This window comes from Calliphora vicina, chromosome 1 (genome assembly GCF_958450345.1).
Source record: "Calliphora vicina chromosome 1, idCalVici1.1, whole genome shotgun sequence".
Lineage (NCBI taxonomy): Eukaryota > Metazoa > Arthropoda > Insecta > Diptera > Calliphoridae > Calliphora > Calliphora vicina.
This window is the reverse complement of record NC_088780.1, coordinates 6,841,450-6,863,380: the sequence shown is the minus strand read 5'-3', so window position 1 is coordinate 6,863,380 and position 21,931 is coordinate 6,841,450. Positions and strand designations below refer to the sequence as shown.

The window sequence follows — 21,931 nt, the reverse complement described above, 5'->3', positions numbered from 1 at the left end:
TCATACGAATCGCTAATGATTTCCCCAAGATCCGAAAGTAGCAAAGACTACAAAGAGGAAGCAAAAAGCAATTTCAACGCATGTTCTGAAACATATTACACATGTAGATCACACATAATGGATCTGCTTAAACTCTCAAGGGCATGTGAAATGCAAAACTCAATGGCTCGTTCCAGTCTTATACCTCAAGCTCTTCCCATAGCAACAAGAACATCCTTCATAAAACTCCCTCCTTGTGAGATAGACACCTTTACAGGTAGCTACGAAGAATGGCCATCATTTCGTGATCTTTTCACAACCGCATGCATTGAAAATACTGAAATCCCAAAAGCCCAAAAGCTATTTTACTTGAGAGTAAAAACAAGTGGTAGCGCTGGAGCAATTGTCAAACGATACACACTATGCGATGAAAATTTCGATCATGCATGGAACGCACTAAAGTCCCGATATGACAATAAGCGCGTCTTAGTAGACAATAAACTAAAAGTTCTATTTAATATCCCTGTCGCACCTTCAGAAAACAGCGAATCCATTCAAAAAATTCATTCCACAGTAACAGATTGTCTAACTTCCCTTAAAGCACTTAATGTCAAAGTAGAAGGATGGGACCCAATTCTCATTTATTTAGTTTCTACCAAATTGCCCGACGACACACTAGCCCTTTGGGAACAATCGTTCAAAACTCAACGTGAAATGCCCACTTGGGCGCAAATGGATGAATTTCTTGTAAACCGATTCGAAGTCGTTGAGAGAATATCATCCATAAAAACCACAAAAGAACGATTCAGTCTCCCAACCTTCTCTCATTCCAAAATACAATCGTACTCTTCACAAGAAAAGTTGAATCACTCATGCAAACTCTGCAATGGAGATCATCACTTGAGATCTTGTGGAAAATTTAGAAAGTATACAGTGCAACAAAGAATAGACTACGTTTACCAGAATAAGATTTGCAACAATTGTCTCGCCTCTGGTCATACAAAAACGAAATGTTCAAGCAAAAATACTTGTTTTATTTGCAAATCTGACCACCACACTCTATTACATTTGCAAAAATCCCAAAACCAGCCCAAACTCACTCAAGATAATGAGAACATTAATTCATCACAGAAAAGAAACAATTCAGCTAGTAATCAGAAATTTGAACATAGCGATGATACTCCCTCAACATCGGCAAATTGCCAAGTCCAAGCTAATTTCGCATCTAATAACGTTAACATATTACTTCGTACCGCTCTAGTACAAGTAGAACACATTGGGGAATTGTTCACAATAAGAGCACTAATCGACCCAGGTTCCCAAAGAACATTCATATCTGAACGTATTAGATCACTTCTTAAATTACCATATCAGAAAGCTCAACTAGAAGTTGTGGGAATCGGAGGTCAAGTTCAATCAGCCAATAAAGAATGTAATATTACTTTATTTGCTAAGCGTTACAATTTAAGATTCTCGTTGAATGCTATCGTACTACAAAAACTGACCAAAAGAATTCCCGCAGTTTCATTTGAGCTTCCTAACTCCGCTCAAATCTCAAGTCTCGATCTAGCAGATCCCAATTTTAACCACTCTTCTAATATAGATCTAATTATCGGAAATGACTCAGAACATTTCATTAACATTGAAGGTATTAAAAAAAGTATCTGCGGACAAGCTTCGGCGTACAACACTATATTCGGCTGGGTTTTAAGCGGCCCAATTGAAACTAACTCGGTCCAAACATTTACGACAACTGTCACTCCTTCCGAAAACTCCGCTCTAAATAACACACTCAGAAAATTTTGGGAACAGGAAGAGTTGCCCTTAAAGCCCATAATTTCGGAAGAAGATCAATATTGCGAAACATTTTATAAGCAAACGACAACCAGAGACTCAAATGGAAGGTATGTCGTCAGACTTCCTTTAAAAAAGGAATTTCCCAATACAAAATTTCTCGGCCCTTCTCGAATTTTAGCTCTTGTCCAATATTCCCGTATAAACCACTCTTTATCTAAAACTCCAGAACTCCAGAAAGAATATAACAACGTGCTGGAAGAATACTTAACTCTCAATCACATGGAACCAGTTTCATATCGGGAAATTGTGTCAAATGGTAAATATTTCTCCTTTTATCTTCCTCATCACGCAGTAGTTCGCCCAGAACACAAAACCACTAAAGTGAGAGTAGTGTTTAATGCCTCTCGTAGTACAAAATCAGGTTTTTCACTTAATGATGTATTATACACAGGTCCCACATTACAAACGGAATTAATAACTGTAATTCTCAACTGGCGAATATACAAATATGTCTTCAGTGGCGACATACAAAAAATGTATCGCCAAATTTTAGTTCACCCAGATGATAGACCTCTTCAGCGAATAATATACCAACAAAATCACACCAGCCCAATTAAAGATTTTCAACTGAAGACTGTTACATTTGGTCTCAACTGCGCACCTTTTCTAGCCATCCGCACGCTGCATCAACTCGCTGATGATTCTCAAGAAAAATACCCTAAAGCTGCTCAAATTTTGCGTCAGGAAACATATGTAGACGACATATTGTCTGGTGGGCATACAGTTGAAGAAGCAATAGAATCACAGTCTCAGATCCTGGAAACTCTTAAGTCCGCTGGATTTATCTTAAAGAAAATAACCGCAAATGATACTCAACTACTGGCTCAAATACCAAACGAAGATTTATATGACTCAAATTTACTACGATTCCATGAGACAAGTGCTACGAAAACTCTAGGAATAAAATGGAATGCTCTAACTGATGTATTTACCTACTCATTCTCACCAATATCTCAAGCGGAAAGCATCACTAAGCGAAAAATGTTGTCAGGTATAGCCTCAATTTTCGATCCAGCAGGATGGATAACTCCTATAGTTGTTAGAGCTAAAATGCTAATGCAACAACTATGGCTCGAAGGTAAACAGTGGGACGATAAAGTCAGCTCTGAAATTCTAAATAAATGGAATAAATTGCTTGAAGATCTCTCTCACATTGACACGATAAAAATACCAAGATGGTTTCAATATAATCCCAAAGATACAATTCAGATTCACGGCTTTTCAGATGCATCCAAAGGAGCATATTGCGCAACAGTTTACCTACGTTGTCAAAGTTTATCTCAAGTCGTATTCTGTAACCTAATCATAGCAAAAAGCAAAGTAGCCCCTCTACAACCAGTCTGTTTACCTAGATTAGAACTCTGTGGTGCTGTACTATTAGCTACATTAGTAAAATATGTTATAGAATCTCTAAAATTGCCTCAATGCGAAATTTTTCTATGGACAGACTCTTCAATTGTCATTGGATGGCTTTCAAAACCTCCCTGGACCTGGGAAACATATGTTGCTAATCGAACAGCACAAATTCATAACGCTCTACCTAATGCAACCTGGGGTCATGTTCGCACTCACGACAATCCTGCTGATCTCGGTACTCGCGGATGTAAACCACAAGAACTCGCAAACAATACTTTATGGTGGCAAGGACCATCTTGGCTAACTCACCCACAGTCGGAATGGCCCAAAAAGACTCAATTTCAAACTCCAAAAATCGAAGAAAAAGTCCAATGTTTACAAAGCTCTGTTGAAAACACTGATATTTTAAATAAATTTTCGTCATATCACAAGGCTCTAAGAGTTTTATCTTACGTATTTCGATTTTACCATAACAGTATTACAAAATTTAGATCCCAGTTTTCTCAATCCCAGATTTCTCTTACTCAAAAAGAGGTTAATTTCGTTAAACTGCGACTAATAACCTTAGCCCAAAAATTTCACTATCAGGCAGAATTTAAAGACATCTCAAATTCTCTGCCAATCTCTAACAGAAGCTCGATAAAAACGCTTAACCCAATTCTGGATTCAGATAATATTCTGCGAGCAAATGGACGTCTCTCAAACGCATCCTTGCCATATCGTGAACGATGCCCTATAATACTGCCAGGTAATTCTCGATTTTGTCAGCTTTACTTGGAACATTTGCATTTATTTTTAGCCCACGCAGAATGTAATCAAATATGTAGAATGGTCCAAACAGAATTTTATATCTCCCGATTAAAGCTTCGTATTAAAAAGATTTTACGTCATTGCAAGACATGCATAATTTATAAACAAAGGCCATGTACTCAGATAATGTCACCCTTACCACCCGACAGATGCAAGCTCACAGCTCCCTTTCAAACCACTGGAATTGACTTCGCCGGCCCATTTGAATTGAAAAGCTCAACTCTCAGAAATGCAGCTATAATAAAAGGCTACGTATGCGTATTTGTGTGCTTTAGCACAAAAGCAATTCATCTTGAAGTATGTTCTAATTTGTCAACAGCAGCTTTTCGTGCAGCATTTTCTCGTTTCGTTGGGAGGCGGGGACTCCCTTTCAGGATATATTCTGACAATGGCCGTAATTTCGTTGGAGCCAGTCGAAAGCTAAAAGGTGAATTTGACTCATTTATAAAATCGACCTCAACAGATATCGCACAAAAATATATTACTCATGGTCTCGAATGGATATTTATCCCCCCTCACGCTCCTCACATGGGTGGGTTATGGGAAGCAGCCGTCAAAAGTTTTAAATTTCACTTGAAAAGAGTTGCAGGCTCACATAAATTTAATTTCGAAGAATTCGCTACCATCCTAACTCAAATAGAAGGAATTCTAAACTCCCGTCCCATTTCGGCCATGTCAGAGGATCCTGCAGACTTTAAAGCTCTAACCCCAGGACATTTTTTAAGAGGTTCTCCTATTATGAGTTTTCCAGAACCATCTAACCAGAAAATAGGACTCATGAATCGCTGGGATAAACTAAAAGCGATTCATCAACAGCTAGCCGTTAGATGGAAAGAAGACTATTTAAAATCTCTACATAAAAGATACAAATGGAAAAATATCTCAACAAATTTGAAATCAGGAGATCTCGTAGTCGTCATGGATGATTTGCTACCTCCTTGCGAATGGCGACTGGGAAGAGTAGAAAATACTTACATTAGTACAGATGACAACGTTCGTGTCGCAGATATTAGAACTGCTACAGGGTTGATAAAAAGGCCAATTGTAAAGTTGTGCTATTTACCTCTAAATTAATCATCAAGTATCGTAAACACTTTTCATTATTCCTCTCATATTTTTCATTTCATAATTATTTACACTCTTGAATTTATATTTGCTCAAATTTACTTTATATCCATCATTTCCCCATCAACAAAAACTCATACTAATCCCAAAATTTCGTTTTATTCTTCTTTTTTTTACTTTTCCACAGTTCAACCTATAATCACCGAAGACATCAACAACGCAGACGCGACCCTGACGTGTACCAGTGCCGACTCTGCAAGAATTTCCATTCAATCCGTTTCTGCCGGCGGTTTTTAAATATGGATGTCCGTACTAGGCACTATGTTGTCAGCAAGCATAAGTACTGCGTCAACTGCTTGGCCAAGAGCCATGTCCTGCGGGACTGTCCATCAAGGGACACATGTCAGCGATGCGGCAATTATCACCATACGCTGCTCCATCCGGGAATTCGTAGCCGATTAGAAAAAAAAAAAAGAAACCAAAACGTGGAGACCCAAGACGTTCACCACCACGTAATCATCATCGTCGTCCGCCGTCAACATCACATCATCACGTACAACCATCTAATTCATCCGTACCAAACCAACGCATCATTTCAGAAGCCATACGTTCCTTGGCCCAGGTGCTTTGCGTCCAACCAACAACTCCTCCACCTGGTGGCCGGAATGTATAAAATCCTATGATTTTATAAAAATAAAATAAATCATACAAAATGATTTTTTTATATAGTTTCAATTTTTAACGTATTTTGAATTTGTAACGTAAATTGAATTTGTATATTAATAATAACAAAATGAATTGTACCTAAAGTAGTCACTTAAGTACTTGTAAAATAATCACTAAGAACTGTTATTGTGAATTATTAACATTCGAAGATACAAATTGTAGTAAAAAATAAGCCTAGCTATTTCTTTTATACAATATTGTTAACTCACTTCTTTTGCAACCTTCAGCTAGAAAACATTTCTATTTTTTTTACCTAAAAACTTAAACCTAAAATCTAATTTGTATTAAATTATATTTATATAATTTAACTTAAAATCGAATTTGCTAAAACTTACACCTACATAATTAAAATCTTATTCCTAAATTTAAAACTAATTGATTTAACTTAAATGAAAATTTAAACCTAAATAAAAATTGTACATTTGAATTTGAAAAGAAAAATTATAAAATTCTTATTATTTAACTAAAACTAAAACCCCACACACACACATAAAAGGTGAGCTCACTTACATACACACACACACTCATACAGATACCCTAATATATTCTAATTAATTATTCAACTCTTATTTCCACTTATCCTAAATCAATCCTCATATATATTTTCTCAACTTGTTGAGAAAACATATATTTTATGAGAAACTTGGTGTTCTTTCAAGCATTCATCTACACATCCCCACATACAAATACAGTCCATCTCCAAAATCCCCAATACCCGCTGAGATACACCAGATTTCTTCAAATACAAAATTCCAAAGTAACTAAAATTGCTTATAAATCGTTAAATAAAAGGATTAGAGCGAAAATAATGAAATTCTGTGATCACTGATATTTCCCAATAAAAATCCATTTTTTAATACAAAATTCCAAAATAACTAAAATTGCTTATAATTCGTAAATAAAGGGTTTAGAGCGGAAATTTGCAACAATAAAACTCTAAAAATTATGAAATTCAATTGATTTTAATGTAATACAATAATTTTATATAAATGCAATTAGAAATTTGGTTTACAACACTCAACAAACACTGTGTAAAAACGTCCGTTAATTTTAATATTTTTAGTTTTAGCTCAAAATAATGGAGTTTTCTTGAATAAAGATACAAAAACAAATCTTGTAAAGGATTTACTATTTTAAATCAAATTATATAAATGTATCTGTGTGTGTGTCTGTGTATGTGTGCGTATTTCTGTTCATGTGTAGAGTTTCATACAAAAAATTAATGAATTTTTTTTTTTTAATGAAAATTAACATTTCATCCTAACATTATTATTATTACTATTGTATATGTATTCTACTCTACTCTCCACTGCCATGCTCTCGTTAAACAAATCAAAAATAAATATCAAAAAAAAACCTGCTCTCTATTAAATAAATAAAAACAGTTATACATCGTAAAAGTAAGTAGAGTGTATGCAAATTGTACATTAAATCTATGTACAATATTGTAACTATTTCATTGTTTTTTTTTTTCTTGTGTATCCTAAATTTAATGTATGTACTACTACTTTCTTACATATGTGTAGGTGTATTGTAATCCTTACTTTACTTAAACGTTTTTTTTTTTCCGAAAAAATAAGTAAATTCTAAAGTGTATATGTATTCCAATACTATATATATTTTTGTCTAATTTCTTTCACTCCTCGCTTTGTTGGCTCACAAGTGATTTAGTAATATGATAGTTAAAATTATATTAAATCGTTTTAAACTCATTTAGGAGAGGAATTTATATAATTTTCCAGCATAGATTTTAACAAACATTAGTTTCAAATGAATTTTTATAAAATTACAAGTGATAGGCTTCGATCAAAACTTGGGTTGCTAAGTGGTATTTACTGATTGGTTTTTGTATGAAAATCACTCATTTTGCAAATAATTTTTAAGTATTTTTTATATAAAAATTAAATTTTCGAATTTTTTCCAATTTTAAATAGTCGACTTTTCGACCATTCGAATTATACATAAATATAGGAATTTTAAAACAGTCGACTTTTATACTTTTGCTAATATATTAAAATACTTAAAAATGCGGAACTTTTGAACTCGGTTTTTAATAATTTATATGTAATTTTGAAGGGTACATATCCGTCATTTATTCTCAATTATAATGTGAACAACAAAGTTTTTTTTTGCTGGAAGTTTTTTATGCGGGAAGTTTTGCTTTACTTCGTTAATTTGAAGAAAAAAAGCTCACCAAAGCTTATGATAAATGTGTTCCATCGCTTTCAACGTACGAGAGATGGTTTGTGCGGTTCCGAAGTGCTAATTTTGACACGAAAGACAAAGATCGCCCAGGCCCGCCAAAAAAGTTGAAGACCATGAATATTGTTATAAAACTCAACAAGAGCTTGCAAATTCATTTTGAGCTACTCAATCTGCAAATGTTTGCGAGCAGCAGGATTCATCCAAAAGCAGGGAAATTGGGTAGCATATGAATTGAAGCAGAACGCTGTAAAATATTACTTTCGATGAAAAATGCATCCATTACGATTACATCGTATGTGAAGCCCATCCAACCAGTCGGTTCAATACCAAAGTCCAAGGTGGTAAGGTAATGATCTGTATTTGGTGGAAGCAAAAGATTCCTATCTATTATGAGCTGCTAAAATCTGACCAGAATATAACAGGGAACCCGTAACGAACGGAACTGATTCGTTTGAATCGAGCATTCGCCGAAAAACGCCAAGAATATGCAAGACATGAAACCGTATTATTCCATCATGACAACGCTCGTCACATGTTACAATATCTGTTAAAAAGTATTTAGAATGATGTGGTTGGGAAGTTTTGCCTCACCCGCTTTATAGTCAAGAATGTGCCCCGTCAGACTACTATTTGTTTCGATCGATGCACAACGGTATCTCTGGAATACGCTTCACATTGGAACTGAGTATCCGATATTGGCTTGATTCGATCTAGGCCTCAAAAGATGAACAGTAATTTTGGCTCGGAATCCATACTTTGCTAACAATGGCCAATACTTTAAATTAATTTATATTGAACAAATGTTTCAAAATAAAAGCTAACAATTTGAAAAAATCTCTCATTTTTAAGTCATACACCCAGTAATTGAAATTATTTTTCGGTCCCGGCATTTAAGATTATATCGGTAACGGTATTTTAGGGGTATAGGTAATTGCAGTTATTTCGGTAACGGTAGCTTAGCGGTAATGGTAGCCAACCATGATAAATATCTAATGTATAGGGTAGCAAATGAAAAATGTAGAAATTACAAAATTCATTGTGAAGGGTATACAAATAGTTTTCTGTTATTTTCGAGAGTTAATACGCACAGACTATTCCAAAAAGTGAGTAAACTCCACAAATTATTTGATTTTTTAAGATAATGGAAATCCTAAAATTTTTTTTTATTAATTCTTCATTTGCATAACCAAAACCTTAAGGGCCTTATTTGATTAATAAAAGCTACTAACTATATAAAAAACTACAATTAAAATCTATCCATCAATTAAAATTTAAAAGTTTCAGTTTGTTGGAGATTTGGCTGAATAATAGATTCGATTCTAAAAAAAGATTTAACTATGATTTTCATGATCTTAAAAAAAATCAAAAAATTCACTGGTGTTTACTCACTTTTGAGGCTGTGTATGTTTAGGGAGTCTTTAAAAAATATAATCCAAAATCCTGTTAGAGCCGAATGAAATTAAGAATTCCATAATCTTTGATAAGAATTCCATAATCTTTGAAAAGAATTATGATAATCTTTGAATGTTGTTTGTTAATTTGCAATTATTTTGTATTCGGGTTCTTTGTAAAATATTTTTGAAATTCTTATCCATAATCTTTGATAAGAATTCCATAATCTTTGAAAAGAATTATGATAATCTTTGAATGTTGTTTGTTAATTTGCAATTATTTTGTATTCGGGTTCTTTGTAAAATATTTTTGAACTGTGTTGACCATTACAGCCAGAATGGTTCTAACCGATAGTTGACTTTTTCAAAATGTTCTCATTAGCCCGAAATATTTTAGACGTTACCTAGTTGTAGTATTTGAAGAAATGTATACTATCATTGGCTTAGTTAAATTCCGGTTATAATTTTAAATTTGCCCTTAATGGCATAACTGTTTTAACTTGATCAACATGTTCTTTGATTTCATTGGATTATTTCATTAACAGCGAAAAATATTCAGCTGTACCCAGTTATAATATTTAAAGACATGTAGTATTTGAAGAAATGTATACTATCATTGGCTTAGTTTAACTCCGGTTGTTATGAAGCTATCATTTTTAGAATTGATTGAATATCGACTTATCCAAAATATTCTTTGAATTCATTGAATTATTTCATTTGCCTGAGATATTTTAGTCTCCGGCTAGTTAAAATCCGGTCGTTATGAAGCTAAATTTCAATTCTCTATTATATAATTTTAAAAATTTACCGTCTGGCATGGAAAAATCCTCTAAAACAGCAAAACTAGCCCTGTTTTCTTAGATCAGTCCTTATCCTAGCATTACCATTAATCGGACTACGGGGTCATACGAATAATATTTTTCGAAATACCAGAATACTATTGATCTAGAGAAACTACAAAATGGGGTTATAAGTATTTTTGCTCCTCTTTGGGAACATGTAGAATTTTCCATGACTTTTGCTAAAATGTTTAATTATAAATACTTGTGAGTGCATTGTATACGATAAGCATGGATTTTAATAATCATAAATAGATAAATAAATATAGTATATGATGTATATTTTTGTTTGTTTTTTGTCAATGTACATACGTAATAATAAGAAAAAAAATGCGCATGAGAGCAATGGTATGAAATGTGTCTCTTGATAGATCCGTTCATTCAACTTCTAAAACTACTACTACTACTTTTACTATAAATATAAATGTGGTATTTAAGTTGAAAAAATAAAGACATATATAATACTAATGTATATCCTTGCCTGTAGTTCTTATATATGCATCCATCTCTCACATTCACTCATTTCACATTACATTAATCCATTCCACCCCCCATTCACTGACTAACTCACTATCTCACCGACATACATACTTATGTCTCCGGCCACAAATGGCTGTCAATGTTTAACTCTCCGTATTTTATAAAATAAATCATATTGAAAGTAGTCTCAGTGATTATGGTGTTCTTTAGGAAATTCATTTTGTGTGGCCAGTGATCGTTTGATGGCAGCCACAGCAATGATGCGTATGGGCCCTGCTATTGGTAAATCGTCCAATTCGGAAGGCATGGATATGTTGGAGTATCCTTTTCTAACGATGACCAAATATCCACCCGGTCTGATACTACATATTGGAGCAACTGTGGCAGCTAGATCGGTGAAATTATTGGAGAGAGTACCCAATCCAGATGAGCCAGAAATCCGAGATTCCTGGTGGACAGAATTGCGCATGGAGATTAGATCTCATGCCAGATCTTTAGGTTGTAATGTGGTACTGGGTTACTCGGAGTTGACCACAATATCGTAAGTATATTTTTAAGTTTACTCAATAACAAAAATTGCTAACATTAATGACTTTGTGTTTAAAATAGCGATGATGTGTGTGTTCTCTCGGCCACCGGCACGGCAGCCATTATAAATATGGGCTACAATCGTTCAATATCACAGAATGATATTTTCAATATAACAAAAACTGCTGGTGGTAGTGGCATGTCTGTATCTCTGGAAGAGAGAAATGTTATTAATAGCGATCCCTTGACCAAGGATATGGGCAGTGGCATATCGAATGGCTCGGCGGGTAAACGTTACGGACTTCCTTCACTTCTAAATGTGTCAAAAACTTGCTGTACTGTTTGTCATGTGCCCTACAATGTCACCTCGGTACCGTTCAATGTTAAAATGAAGAAATGTGCAATATGTTTGAAAGGTCGTGTGCCGGATGTTCTGCTAGCCACTCTAGAAGTGCCCGAGTCCATACAAGTAACAGGTAATAGTACCTAAAAATACCTAAAACATACAATTTTTTATGATAATTTATAAAAATTTAGGACGCGGCTGTTTTCTACAGGCTCAGGTTGTTAGAGCCAAGAAAGATTTACGCTCAGAACTGAATGCTAAAGAAATTTCCGATGGTTTACCCTTTCTGGAATACGAGCTGCATCGTGTCCTCATAAATAAACTAAAGGCCAAGGGCATGAATGCAATATTTGGCCTAAGAGTGCAAGTTTCTATCGGTGAACGTATGATTGCCTTGGTGGCCACTGGCACTGCTCTCTTCATCACAGCTTTACCCGTACCACAAGTACCTAAAATAGTTGCTGGCAACTCTTGGACTGATAAGCAAAAACTGAATGAACTACAAAAGAAATTACAGGAAACGTTTGAACGTTACCAGGAAATTTATCAATTAAAATCCATGGATCAGGATATGTTGGACAAAAGCTCCGATACCGATGACTCCGATGAGGAGGGTGTAGACGTAGATTTGAATTGCGGCAACAAGGATACTTGTGTTTTGGAGGTAGATGATATAGAAGATTTAGAAATTATATCGCTGCTAATGGAACCCCAGCCACCGGAAGGTTTCCATGTGGTTAGCACACAAAAAGTACCGGGTATGATGGATATGGAGGCGGTAAAGAATTTACAAATGTTCACGCAGGTGTGGAGGGCAAAAACAGATACGGGACAAACTGTTAGTGGTTTTCCCAAGCATTTTCAGAGGTAGGAATTTGAAATGATTTAATAAAAAGTATTTATTAATTTAAAAATTATTTATTTTTGTGCTTGTTTTACAGATTACTGCAGACTATTTATTTCAAATTGCGCACCATGATACCATGTGCCATTTGTGATTTAAAATTTAAACTGGACTTCCCGGAAAGTGTAAGTTATTTGTACACAATTGCTCTGCAAGTCAGTTTTATGTTTTATTCAGAATTTACAGGAAAATCTTTTGTCTTAAAAAACTTGTTGTTTTATATCTAGACTAGACATAAAATTTACATTTATATAGACACTGACATAGACATTTACATAGACGTACATAGATATTGAAATAGACATTGATATTGACAAAGATATTAACATAGACATTAACATAGAATGAATTTATTTTTCTTGGCATATTATCACTTGGTTTTTAATTCCGTTTTTTTTTACATTTAGGATCAAATTCAAATTTTAGTAACTGGCATGGCTTTGGGTCTAGGTGATCCTAGTAAATCAAAAAACAAGCGTAAAAACTTAACGAATGGCCAATCGGAAAGTAATGACTCGATGACTCATACCCAGTCGGCAGGCGAGATTAATAGTAAAAAATTACAACAGCTGCACCAAGATGAAGATTACATATTCCCCTTAGATGAGGATCATATGGTGGAGACACCTACACCAGCCACCAATATACCGCTATTTGGAGCACAATTATTTAAAAATCGCAAATCATCACCCATACAATTGTCCTCAGCTCCAGGGTCCGTTCGACAGAGACATGTAAGTTTCACACAAGAAAATTACAATTTTCAATTCTCTTCAATGGAAATTAATATTTCAGAATCGTGTATACGAAAGAAATGGCGTGGATATAACCCCATTGAGTTTTATACCAGGTTGCAAAATTGAAAAGTATTTGGGTAATTTAAATTTCTTCTTTATACGAGAAAGCACCTCTATAAGGGAAAATGGTGGCATAAGTGGCTTTGTTCACGGTTTTATCACAGAGGTAAGTAAAAGGTTTTAATAATTAAGGAAATCTAGATATTATTATTTATTTTTAAACAGCTTCTGGCTGTTGTTAGAGCTCATATATCAGCATTGGGTGGCAATGCCATGGTCTCGTTTTACCTAACAGAATTAATACTATTCGATAATCAGCATAAAAATCAAGTAAGTTTATAGTCTACTAAATGTTACTACAATATTTTATTTAATCTTTTGTAATTATTATCCTTTAGGGCCAATGTCTTATAAGTATTGGTGGCGATGCGGTTGTTGTTTCATATCATCAAGACGATTGATATGTTTGCCACAATAATGAGAATTAAACATAAATTTTAGCGCAACCTAATCACAAATTTAACTGAAAGTTGTTAATTACACAATCTTAAATTGCAATACTTTAGCCAATTTATTTCCTATAAAAGCAATTACTAAAAAAAAACAAAAACAACTACTTACCACTGTTGCTCTCTATTTTATTTATTTATGTGTGTTTTTACTATTACTGCTATTTATTTTAACAATTGTTTAAATGTTTTTTTTTATTTGTTATTAAATATCTTCATTGACAATCTAAAATTTGCCAACATTTTTTAATTTAACTAAATTTTGACTTAGCTTAGTTTTAATTAATTAATGCAATAATTTAAACTGTGACTATGCATAGAATGTACTTAAACTTGTATTAAAATTAAGGTTGAAAACTAAGCCTCAAAACATAACAAGTTTTTTGAAATGTATTTTTGTAAACAGTGCATATATACTTTAAAAAAATTAATGAAATTGTGAAAAAAGTAAATAAATTTTAAATAAATTAAAAAAAACAATAAATCAAAAAAATGTCGAAACTAAAATATTAATGTGTTTTATTTTTAATGATTTTTCAAGATCATGACAACAGCTTTTATTTTAAATTTATTTTTGTGTGTTGATAGATCTTTTAATTATAAGCATAAAGGCGTTAACATTTTTGCTTGCTCTCTGTTAGATATCTTTAAATAGTGCTTCAAAATACCTTTCATCTGATATGCGAAAAAACAAGAATTTCAAATAACGATGTTCGCAATTTTTTAGCTCTTATTTGAGTCTGAATAAATAAAGCAGAGAGTCCAAAACACCTAAATTTGTTTCAATTTAAAAACAAAAAAGCGTGATAGTTCAAACAGTTGAGAACTATTTTTTTTTAAATAATCGTTGATGTTTATTTTCATGAAACTGTTTACTTTGTGTTCCCGATACAAAAAGAAAAATTATAAAAATGTTGCAAATATTTTTTCAATGTAGTTCTTTTTTTGTTAAAATTTTGAAATAATTAACGGTCAGATTTCGAAATAGATTTTTTAAAGTATTATGAAAAACCTTTTGTTCAAGAATTTTTTCCAATTTCTCACTGTGTATAACTGTCAATTTTATTAATTTTCCTAGTGGCACATAAATGAAGTCATCATTAGCGGTGAATGACTGATAGTAAAAAAGAAGAAGCACAGATGAGTAATGTTTTCATTTTCTGTTATTACCAAAAACAATTGCGATTTTTAATAATACCTAAAGTTTTTTCATCAACTTCAAAGAACTGAGTAATTCCAAAACAAATAATATTAAGCAATTAAAAGAAATATAAATTAAATAAAAATGGATTGGTTGTTTGGCAAGAAAATCTCGCCCGATGAGATGCTACGCAAAAATCAAAGAGCTCTCAACAAAGCCATGAGAGACTTGGACAGGGAGCGTATGAAAATGGAACAGCAGGAGAAAAAGATTATAGCCGACATCAAGAAAATGGCCAAGGAGGGACAAATGGATGCGGTTAAGATAATGGCCAAAGATTTGGTACGCACACGTCGTTACATTAAGAAGTTTATGCTAATGAAGGCCAACATACAGGCAGTGTCGCTGAAAATACAGACATTAAAATCACAGAATACTATGGCTCAGGCCATGAAGGGTAAGTGGAGCATCTTGTATATTGTTGATATCAATTAGCTTTAATTGAGTTTTTATGTATTTTAGGCGTTACAAAGGCCATGCAGAATATGAATCGTCAATTGAATTTACCACAAATCCAAAAGATTTTACAAGATTTCGAAAAACAATCGGAAATGATGGACATGAAGGAGGAAATGATTAACGATGCTATCGACGATGCCATGGAAGATGAGGGCGATGAGGAGGAGACCGATGCCGTTGTGTCTCAGGTATTGGATGAGTTGGGCTTGCAATTGGGTGAACAGCTAGGAGACCTGCCTACCGCTTCAGGTTCATTATCTATAGCTGGTGGTGTTAAGAATACACCAGCTGCCGTGGCTGCTGGAGCAGCTGGTGGCGCTATTAGTAGTCCCAGTGGTGGGGGTGGCGGAGCTACTGGCGGTAGTGGTCCTTCGACTCCCATGTCGGATGCCGATGCTGATTTACAGGCTCGTTTGGATAAATTGCGACGAGACTAAATTCTCCTGCCAGGCATTGTACTGTGTTAAAAATAGTTTTTGTTTTTATATGATTTTTTTTTCGGATTTTATTTATTTGATATCTCATTGTCGAATAACCACCAACCACACAAATATAAATATGTATATTGAAAAAAGCTATGTTTTTGTAATTATTGCAATGGAACTTGTATTGATAAACATTTATCCTGGGTGTAACACGAATTCTTTAACAAAAAAAATCAATAAAGTTTTTTTATTATTTTAAAAATCTTTAACTTTTCTGTGTCATTATTATCTTAAGAATTAAGCACTCACTAATCACTCTGTTAGGCTGTGGTAAAAATCAATGAAAAGGTCTAGAATTCCAATTTAGCAAGGTTGGCTAACGTTACCGATATAATCGTAAATATTTTTAAATTATAAAAAGACAAATTATTAATATAAACCATTGGCCAGGTTGCAAAATTATCAAATCATAAATTACACTTTCAGAAAGTGTAATTTACGACCCTATTAGAATACAGAGTGTCAATGTCTTAATAGTAGTTGTCAAAAATATTTCCTAAAACCAATATTTAATATCTAATAAACTTCGAACTAAGACGTATAAACAAACGTTCTTTTCGCGAAATCTAAAAACGCCTAGTGAAAAATTATTAATTAAAATTTTTTTTAAAGTTTTCTTAAAGATTTTTCTCGAACCGTAACAGACATTTTTTATCAGCTTTTAAATTCAAAAAAGAAATATGTAATAAAAACCAATTTTTCTTAAAATTGTTTCTGGAAAATTATACTTAAACGCTACCAATCACAAAAATAAGTTTATGGGTCGATTATGGAGTGTCGTAAAGTTTTGACAAAATGGCTTTATACCTATTACTGAATTGTAATAATAAATGAATTGAATATAAATGAAGTCTGTTTCAAAAAGCACCATTTAAAACATAAAATCTTGCCTTACATGTTCCCCAAGAAACCCTATTTTCTTTTTTATCCAGATTCACTTCTTTAAATGGGACAAATTTAAGTAAATGTTTGCCCAAATTTTTAACAGTTTGAACATATAAAAAAGTACAATTATTTAAACTCATGACATTAAATTTTCTGACCACAATTTCTCTCATATCTGCCCACTGTGTAACCTTCAAAGTTATTTAAAAAAACATTTTATACTATCTATACATGCGTTTTGTTTCACACAAATTGTTTGATATATCTCATGTAGTACATTAACTAAATTTACAACTACAATTGAGTATCATTACTACCAGCACTTTACAAATAAATATAAATACTTCAAAATATTAAATTGAGCTTAATAAATAGATTTTATTTTATTTTTTTTAACCATAAACATAGAATATATCGTACTTTTATCGATTTTTTTCTGTTGAGAATTGAACTAATGTTAATTAATTGTTAATACGTTTAAAAGACAAGACAAGAATTTAAAAGTAAGCAAATCGGCATAATCATTGTGTAAGTTTTCACCTCAACCTCCTCCAACAACAGGAACAAGTAGAGGAATTACAACAACAGCAACAATATTTAATATACTACCACCACCTCTGTGTATGATAAGGTTTTACTCGAAGCCGCTTTCATTGAACACCTGTTCAACCTTGGCGAAAACTTCATCAGCTGAGGGGCTGGCATCGATTTGTTTCACCTTACCCAATTCTTCAAAGTGTTTTATAATGGGCAGAGAATCGTTGTTGTATGTTTGAATACGTTTCTTTAAACTTTCCATATTATCGTCAGAGCGACCGGAACCACTTTGGCCACGAGACAAACAACGATTTACACAGACATCCTCTGAGCAGTTGAAGAATAAAACAAATTGAAAATCAACTTTGTCAGACATTTGACGTTCCCAGCCATCCAAATTGTCTTGATTACGTGGAAAACCATCAATTAGGAACTTTGTTTTGCCAGATTTTGTCATGGCTGCTTCCAGCAATGAACACGTCACCTCCACCGGTACAATTTTACCATTGCGGATGTAGTCTTCAATTAGAGCACCCACTTCGGAACCTTCACGTGCACGTTCCTCGCGCAGTAAATCACCAGCCGATAAATGGACGAATTGAAAACGTTCGACAATTTTAGTACACTGAGTACCTTTGCCAGCACCTGGGCCACCCAAAACAAATACAATTCTTGGTTTTTCTGTCATTTCCGCTTGGACTTTAGTACGCGTTGCTGTTGTTAGGAAACGTTGGTATTGCTGGCAACTGGAATGCTTAGTGATTGGCGTAAATGTGAGAATAGATCTACGCAAGACTTGTAACATTAAAACAAAATGATGACTGAACAGATAAAAAAAACGATGTGTGTATACTGCGTTGAATAAATACCACCGATTTTCTACTACAATATTGCACGGTTAAAACAAATTAAATAATTGGTTAGGTGGTTTGTGGAACGTATGCATCTTCTTTTTCACATACACCGCAAACACTCACAGCGAATTGATAGCATAAAAGCAAACAATGTGGTAATGGCGTTGCCACTTGAAGGGGGAAAAAGTTATGAAATTGGGATCGGAAATACATAACCCAAATATGGACAGATGAAATTTTAAATATTCATATCTTTGCGTTAGGCTATTTTAAGAATATTTTCTCTATTCTAGCTGTATATTGATGTGCGAGAATTCTAAAATAAAAGAATTTTAAGCATGCGTTACCATCGCAGAATATTTTAAACTTCGTTTGCATGGTGAAAAGCTTTGGAGTCTGTATAAGAAAATCGCAAAGGTCAATCAACAATAAGTTTGCGAAGATTTCCATATATATCGCGAATGATGCCATTTGACAAAAGGCCTAATAGGAACGAAATAGCGATAAGTTTGCTCCAATCAGAGTTATTTGAAACTGTTGGCAATCAGATTTTTGAAACTTTGTCGAGTACTGTAAACTAACACGAAATATTTAAAAAAAATAAAGGATTGCAATATATTTATTCGTAAAAATCATTCCGAAGAATATAATCAAAAATAAAAAACATGTGTAATTTTCCAACTTGACAAAATTGACCCACTAATTTCATATGCGTTTTATTTTTGAAATACAGGATAAGGGTTAAGATAATAGATCTGGCTCCCTTATAGCAAATGACATTTATTTACACGTGAGAAATTTGTTTTTTAGTTTGTTTATTTTTTGATCAGGAATTGCGGCTTTTTATTTCGTTTTAACATGAGTTTTCTAAAACCAAAAGATACAATCGATGAAGGAGATACTGTTATTTTGTATTTAAGTGTTAATTCTATGCATGTAATCGAAGCAACTCCCACAATTGTCAATAAAAAGGGTGAAACAATCGAACACATCTTTCAAACATCTTTTGGCGCTTTAAAAGTGAAAAACATAATTGGCGTTAAATATGGTAGCCGTGTTGAATTATCCAAAGGTTGGGCCTATGTCCTACAACCAAATCCAGAATTATGGACACAAACACTGCCACACAGAACACAAATTATCTATACACCCGACATAAGTATGATTTTGCATCAACTTGAAGTAAGACCAGGTTCAGTTGTGATAGAATCTGGCACAGGATCCGGTTCACTTTCACATTACTTCCTAAGGGCTGTAAAGCCCTATGGTCATCTGCATACGTTTGATTTTCATGAGGCTCGTGCAAATCAGGCCAGAGATGAGTTTAAACATCATGGTTTGGGTGATTTTGTTACCGTCTATCATAGAGATGTGTGTCAGAATGGTTTTGGCGATGAGCTGAATGGTAAAGCTGATGCAGTATTTTTAGACTTGCCAGCACCTCAGCTGGCGGTGGAGCATGCGGTAAAGGCTTTAAAGAGTAGTGGTATGTTGTGGCATTTTTAAAGTAAATACATAGGTATATAATTTGATATACTTTTTTTGGGTTGGTTTTTTAGGTGGTCGTTTTTGTTCATTCTCTCCCTGCATTGAGCAGTCACAACGTGTTTGCAGTGCTTTACAAGAACAGGGTTTTACTGAAATACAATCCTTCGAAGTATTACAGCAAGAGGATGTTGTCAAAACTAAAACGTATCCGGTTATTAATTTGGAGTTTCTTAAGCACAAGGTTAGTGAAATATATACATACATACAGCCCAATTATGAAAAAAAAATTCCCCAGGATTATTTCCTTTTCCCATTTTTTGTTATTTAAATTCAATGTTCAAAATAAGAAAAGAGAAAAAACTCCCGGGAATTTTTTTTTAATAATTGGGCTGATAAAGTTGTTTAAACAACAAAAAGGAGAAGTAGATTTTATCCTGATTTTTATTTTTTATTTAGAAACCCGAAGAAGATGATGCTTCCGACAAAGATATGTCAAGTCTTATGAAACAACCCAAGGAAACGGTAAAGGTTTTGACAACAACGGCGCCACCCACCCAACCGGGTCATACAGGATTTTTAACTTTTGCCACCCTACCACCAGCATTTGCTAGATAATTTTAGTACAACTAATTCAAGATAATAAAACAAATACAAAACAAATTCAAGATTCCCTAAACAGTATTTATTCTATGCCCGAAACTTTATTCAAGAAACAATCAAGCAGTGTTGGCAGACAAATTTTACCTTATAATTTTACGGAAAATTAAATGATAGTTTTAACAGAAGTCATTGGCAAAACTAAGGAAAATTAACCCAGGTATAGTACCGTCTTTTTGTTCATTCCATTGATAGTACAGTTCTTGTTTATTTAAATTTAAAATGAATTCAGTGCCTAAAACAATTATATTTTAAACAGAAAAAAGTCTCAACATAAATATTATGAATTGATTAGTTGAAAAAACAGTCATTAGTTAAAGCCCGGTTAAATTTGTTTCCTGTTTAACTTAACATCGTGTTAAACTACGTTTAACTAACAAGTAAAAAGCTAGCCAAGGTTGGCTAACGCTAATTTGGATTATTTGGTTATCGGTAATTTTATTTATTTCGGTAATGGAAGATTTGCCGTAACGGTAGCCAACCTTGATTTAAACATAATCAAGATACCAAGTATTGTCTAAAAGCGCTAGTCAGTATCAATAGGCTTTATTTATAATATAGATGTTAAATTTGAAATATTTATTTGTAAAACGAATGAACATTTATTTGTATGAAATTATTTTTTAGCACTTTTCAATGAAAATTATTCTTGATAAATTTGTTCGTTCATTTTGCCAAAGCTGGTTGATGGAAATGTGAAAGTAGATTTTCCAATACGTATGAACAGTATTTAAAAACGACGTTTTTGTAAAGTTTTTATATTAAAAGAAGAACGTGGTGGTTGCCATGGTATACGTTCTTCTGGTATTATCTGCAATGAAAAATTATAATTTTGAATATTGAATTTTAAACATTTAATAAATTACAATTACATACTATTTTTGGTCTTTCTGGCTGGCCTTTACAGGTAGGACATCTATTACTCCTAGTACCTGTAGCTGATTTTTGTACCGCCTCTTTTAAACCTTCCAAAGGCTTCCAATTCATATGTGCCGTATAAGGTCTTATTTCAAATAATTTCTCTCGACTTAAAAAGCTTTAAAAATAAATGGCTGTTTAATTTATGTTTTACAAAAAAAAAAATAAAAAACTTACTTTGGTCTAGGTTCTCTCCAAAAATCTGGCATACGTTTGGTTCTCATTATATTGGCCAAACGCTGCAACAAACGTACATTTTCATTTTCCACATACAGTGTACGTTCCTTTTCCGTTTGTTGTTTTTTGGCCTTTTGTACAATGTGAGGATAAAATACTGGTGGTGTACGATCTATAGCTGACTTGGCCGATTTTACCTTTTCTCTATGATGTTCATAACGTCGTTGTTCCCACGGATGTATTAATAGCTTATCTCTTCTCGATATCATGTTCGAAACTATATTAAAGTGTGTAAAAGAATTTGGTATATAGTATATTTCCATTAGTTAAGGAATGTATATTTATATAATTATGGAGTTTAGGAATTACGTTGCTTTGGTTATTATTTCTAGGGAGTTTTATTTTTCGTCATGTATTATATAAATAAAATCTCCATGGATTATTGACATTGAATAAACAACTAATGAATACACCTTAT

At 33.4% G+C, this 21,931-nt stretch overlaps 5 protein-coding genes across 5 annotated transcripts in view; 3 read left to right on the top strand and 2 right to left on the bottom strand.

Moving 5' to 3' along the window:
• LOC135949338 (C2 domain-containing protein 5) overlaps positions 1–14,299 on the top strand; it is a 43,475-nt gene extending 29,176 nt beyond the window's left edge. The window contains exons 6-13 of the mRNA XM_065498869.1: positions 10,919–11,249; positions 11,318–11,712; positions 11,774–12,449; positions 12,524–12,611; positions 12,894–13,220; positions 13,282–13,449; positions 13,509–13,613; positions 13,682–14,299. Of these exons, the coding sequence (XP_065354941.1) occupies positions 10,919–11,249; positions 11,318–11,712; positions 11,774–12,449; positions 12,524–12,611; positions 12,894–13,220; positions 13,282–13,449; positions 13,509–13,613; positions 13,682–13,744 (2,153 nt within the window). The 3' untranslated portion in view covers positions 13,745–14,299. The remainder of the gene's footprint in view (positions 1–10,918; positions 11,250–11,317; positions 11,713–11,773; positions 12,450–12,523; positions 12,612–12,893; positions 13,221–13,281; positions 13,450–13,508; positions 13,614–13,681) is intronic.
• Positions 14,300–15,017: 718 nt separating this feature from the next.
• Vps2 (vacuolar protein sorting 2) lies at positions 15,018–16,146 on the top strand. The gene is made up of 2 exons (XM_065498868.1): positions 15,018–15,390; positions 15,456–16,146. The coding sequence occupies exons 1-2, from the start codon at positions 15,078–15,080 to the stop codon at positions 15,887–15,889; spliced, it is 747 nt and encodes a 248-aa protein (XP_065354940.1). The 5' UTR covers positions 15,018–15,077; the 3' UTR covers positions 15,890–16,146.
• Positions 16,147–17,180: 1,034 nt separating this feature from the next.
• On the bottom strand, positions 17,181–18,276 carry Dak1 (cytidine/uridine monophosphate kinase Dak1). Its single transcript, XM_065498867.1, has one exon. It carries the CDS (start codon positions 18,162–18,164, stop codon positions 17,457–17,459), a length of 708 nt encoding a protein of 235 aa, XP_065354939.1. The 5' UTR covers positions 18,165–18,276; the 3' UTR covers positions 17,181–17,456.
• A 741-nt stretch (positions 18,277–19,017) lies between these two features.
• On the top strand, positions 19,018–20,366 carry Trmt61 (tRNA methyltransferase 61). Its single transcript, XM_065515670.1, has 3 exons — positions 19,018–19,699; positions 19,773–19,942; positions 20,158–20,366. Exons 1-3 carry the CDS (start codon positions 19,072–19,074, stop codon positions 20,314–20,316), a joined length of 957 nt encoding a protein of 318 aa, XP_065371742.1. The 5' UTR covers positions 19,018–19,071; the 3' UTR covers positions 20,317–20,366.
• Positions 20,367–21,088: 722 nt separating this feature from the next.
• On the bottom strand, positions 21,089–21,722 carry LOC135949098 (uncharacterized). The gene is made up of 3 exons (XM_065498558.1): positions 21,454–21,722; positions 21,235–21,394; positions 21,089–21,169 (listed from the first exon to the last, which is right to left on the bottom strand). Exons 1-3 carry the CDS (start codon positions 21,720–21,722, stop codon positions 21,089–21,091), a joined length of 510 nt encoding a protein of 169 aa, XP_065354630.1.
• Positions 21,723–21,931: the final 209 nt, after the last annotated feature.

Coding starts and splice junctions, on each gene's coding strand:
- Dak1 (XM_065498867.1), bottom strand. CDS start 18,164: ATGTTACAAGTCTTGCGTAGATCTATTCTCACATTTACGCCAATCACT.
- Trmt61 (XM_065515670.1), top strand. CDS start 19,072: ATGAGTTTTCTAAAACCAAAAGATACAATCGATGAAGGAGATACTGTT. Junction 19,700..19,772: donor AAAGGCTTTAAAGAGTAGTG/GTATGTTGTGGC, acceptor TTGGTTTTTTAG/GTGGTCGTTTTTGTTCATTC. Junction 19,943..20,157: donor TGGAGTTTCTTAAGCACAAG/GTTAGTGAAATA, acceptor TTTTTTATTTAG/AAACCCGAAGAAGATGATGC.
- LOC135949098 (XM_065498558.1), bottom strand. CDS start 21,722: ATGATATCGAGAAGAGATAAGCTATTAATACATCCGTGGGAACAACGA. Junction 21,395..21,453: donor TGGAGAGAACCTAGACCAAA/GTAAGTTTTTTA, acceptor TTATTTTTAAAG/CTTTTTAAGTCGAGAGAAAT. Junction 21,170..21,234: donor AGCCAGAAAGACCAAAAATA/GTATGTAATTGT, acceptor TTTTCATTGCAG/ATAATACCAGAAGAACGTAT.
- Vps2 (XM_065498868.1), top strand. CDS start 15,078: ATGGATTGGTTGTTTGGCAAGAAAATCTCGCCCGATGAGATGCTACGC. Junction 15,391..15,455: donor TATGGCTCAGGCCATGAAGG/GTAAGTGGAGCA, acceptor TATGTATTTTAG/GCGTTACAAAGGCCATGCAG.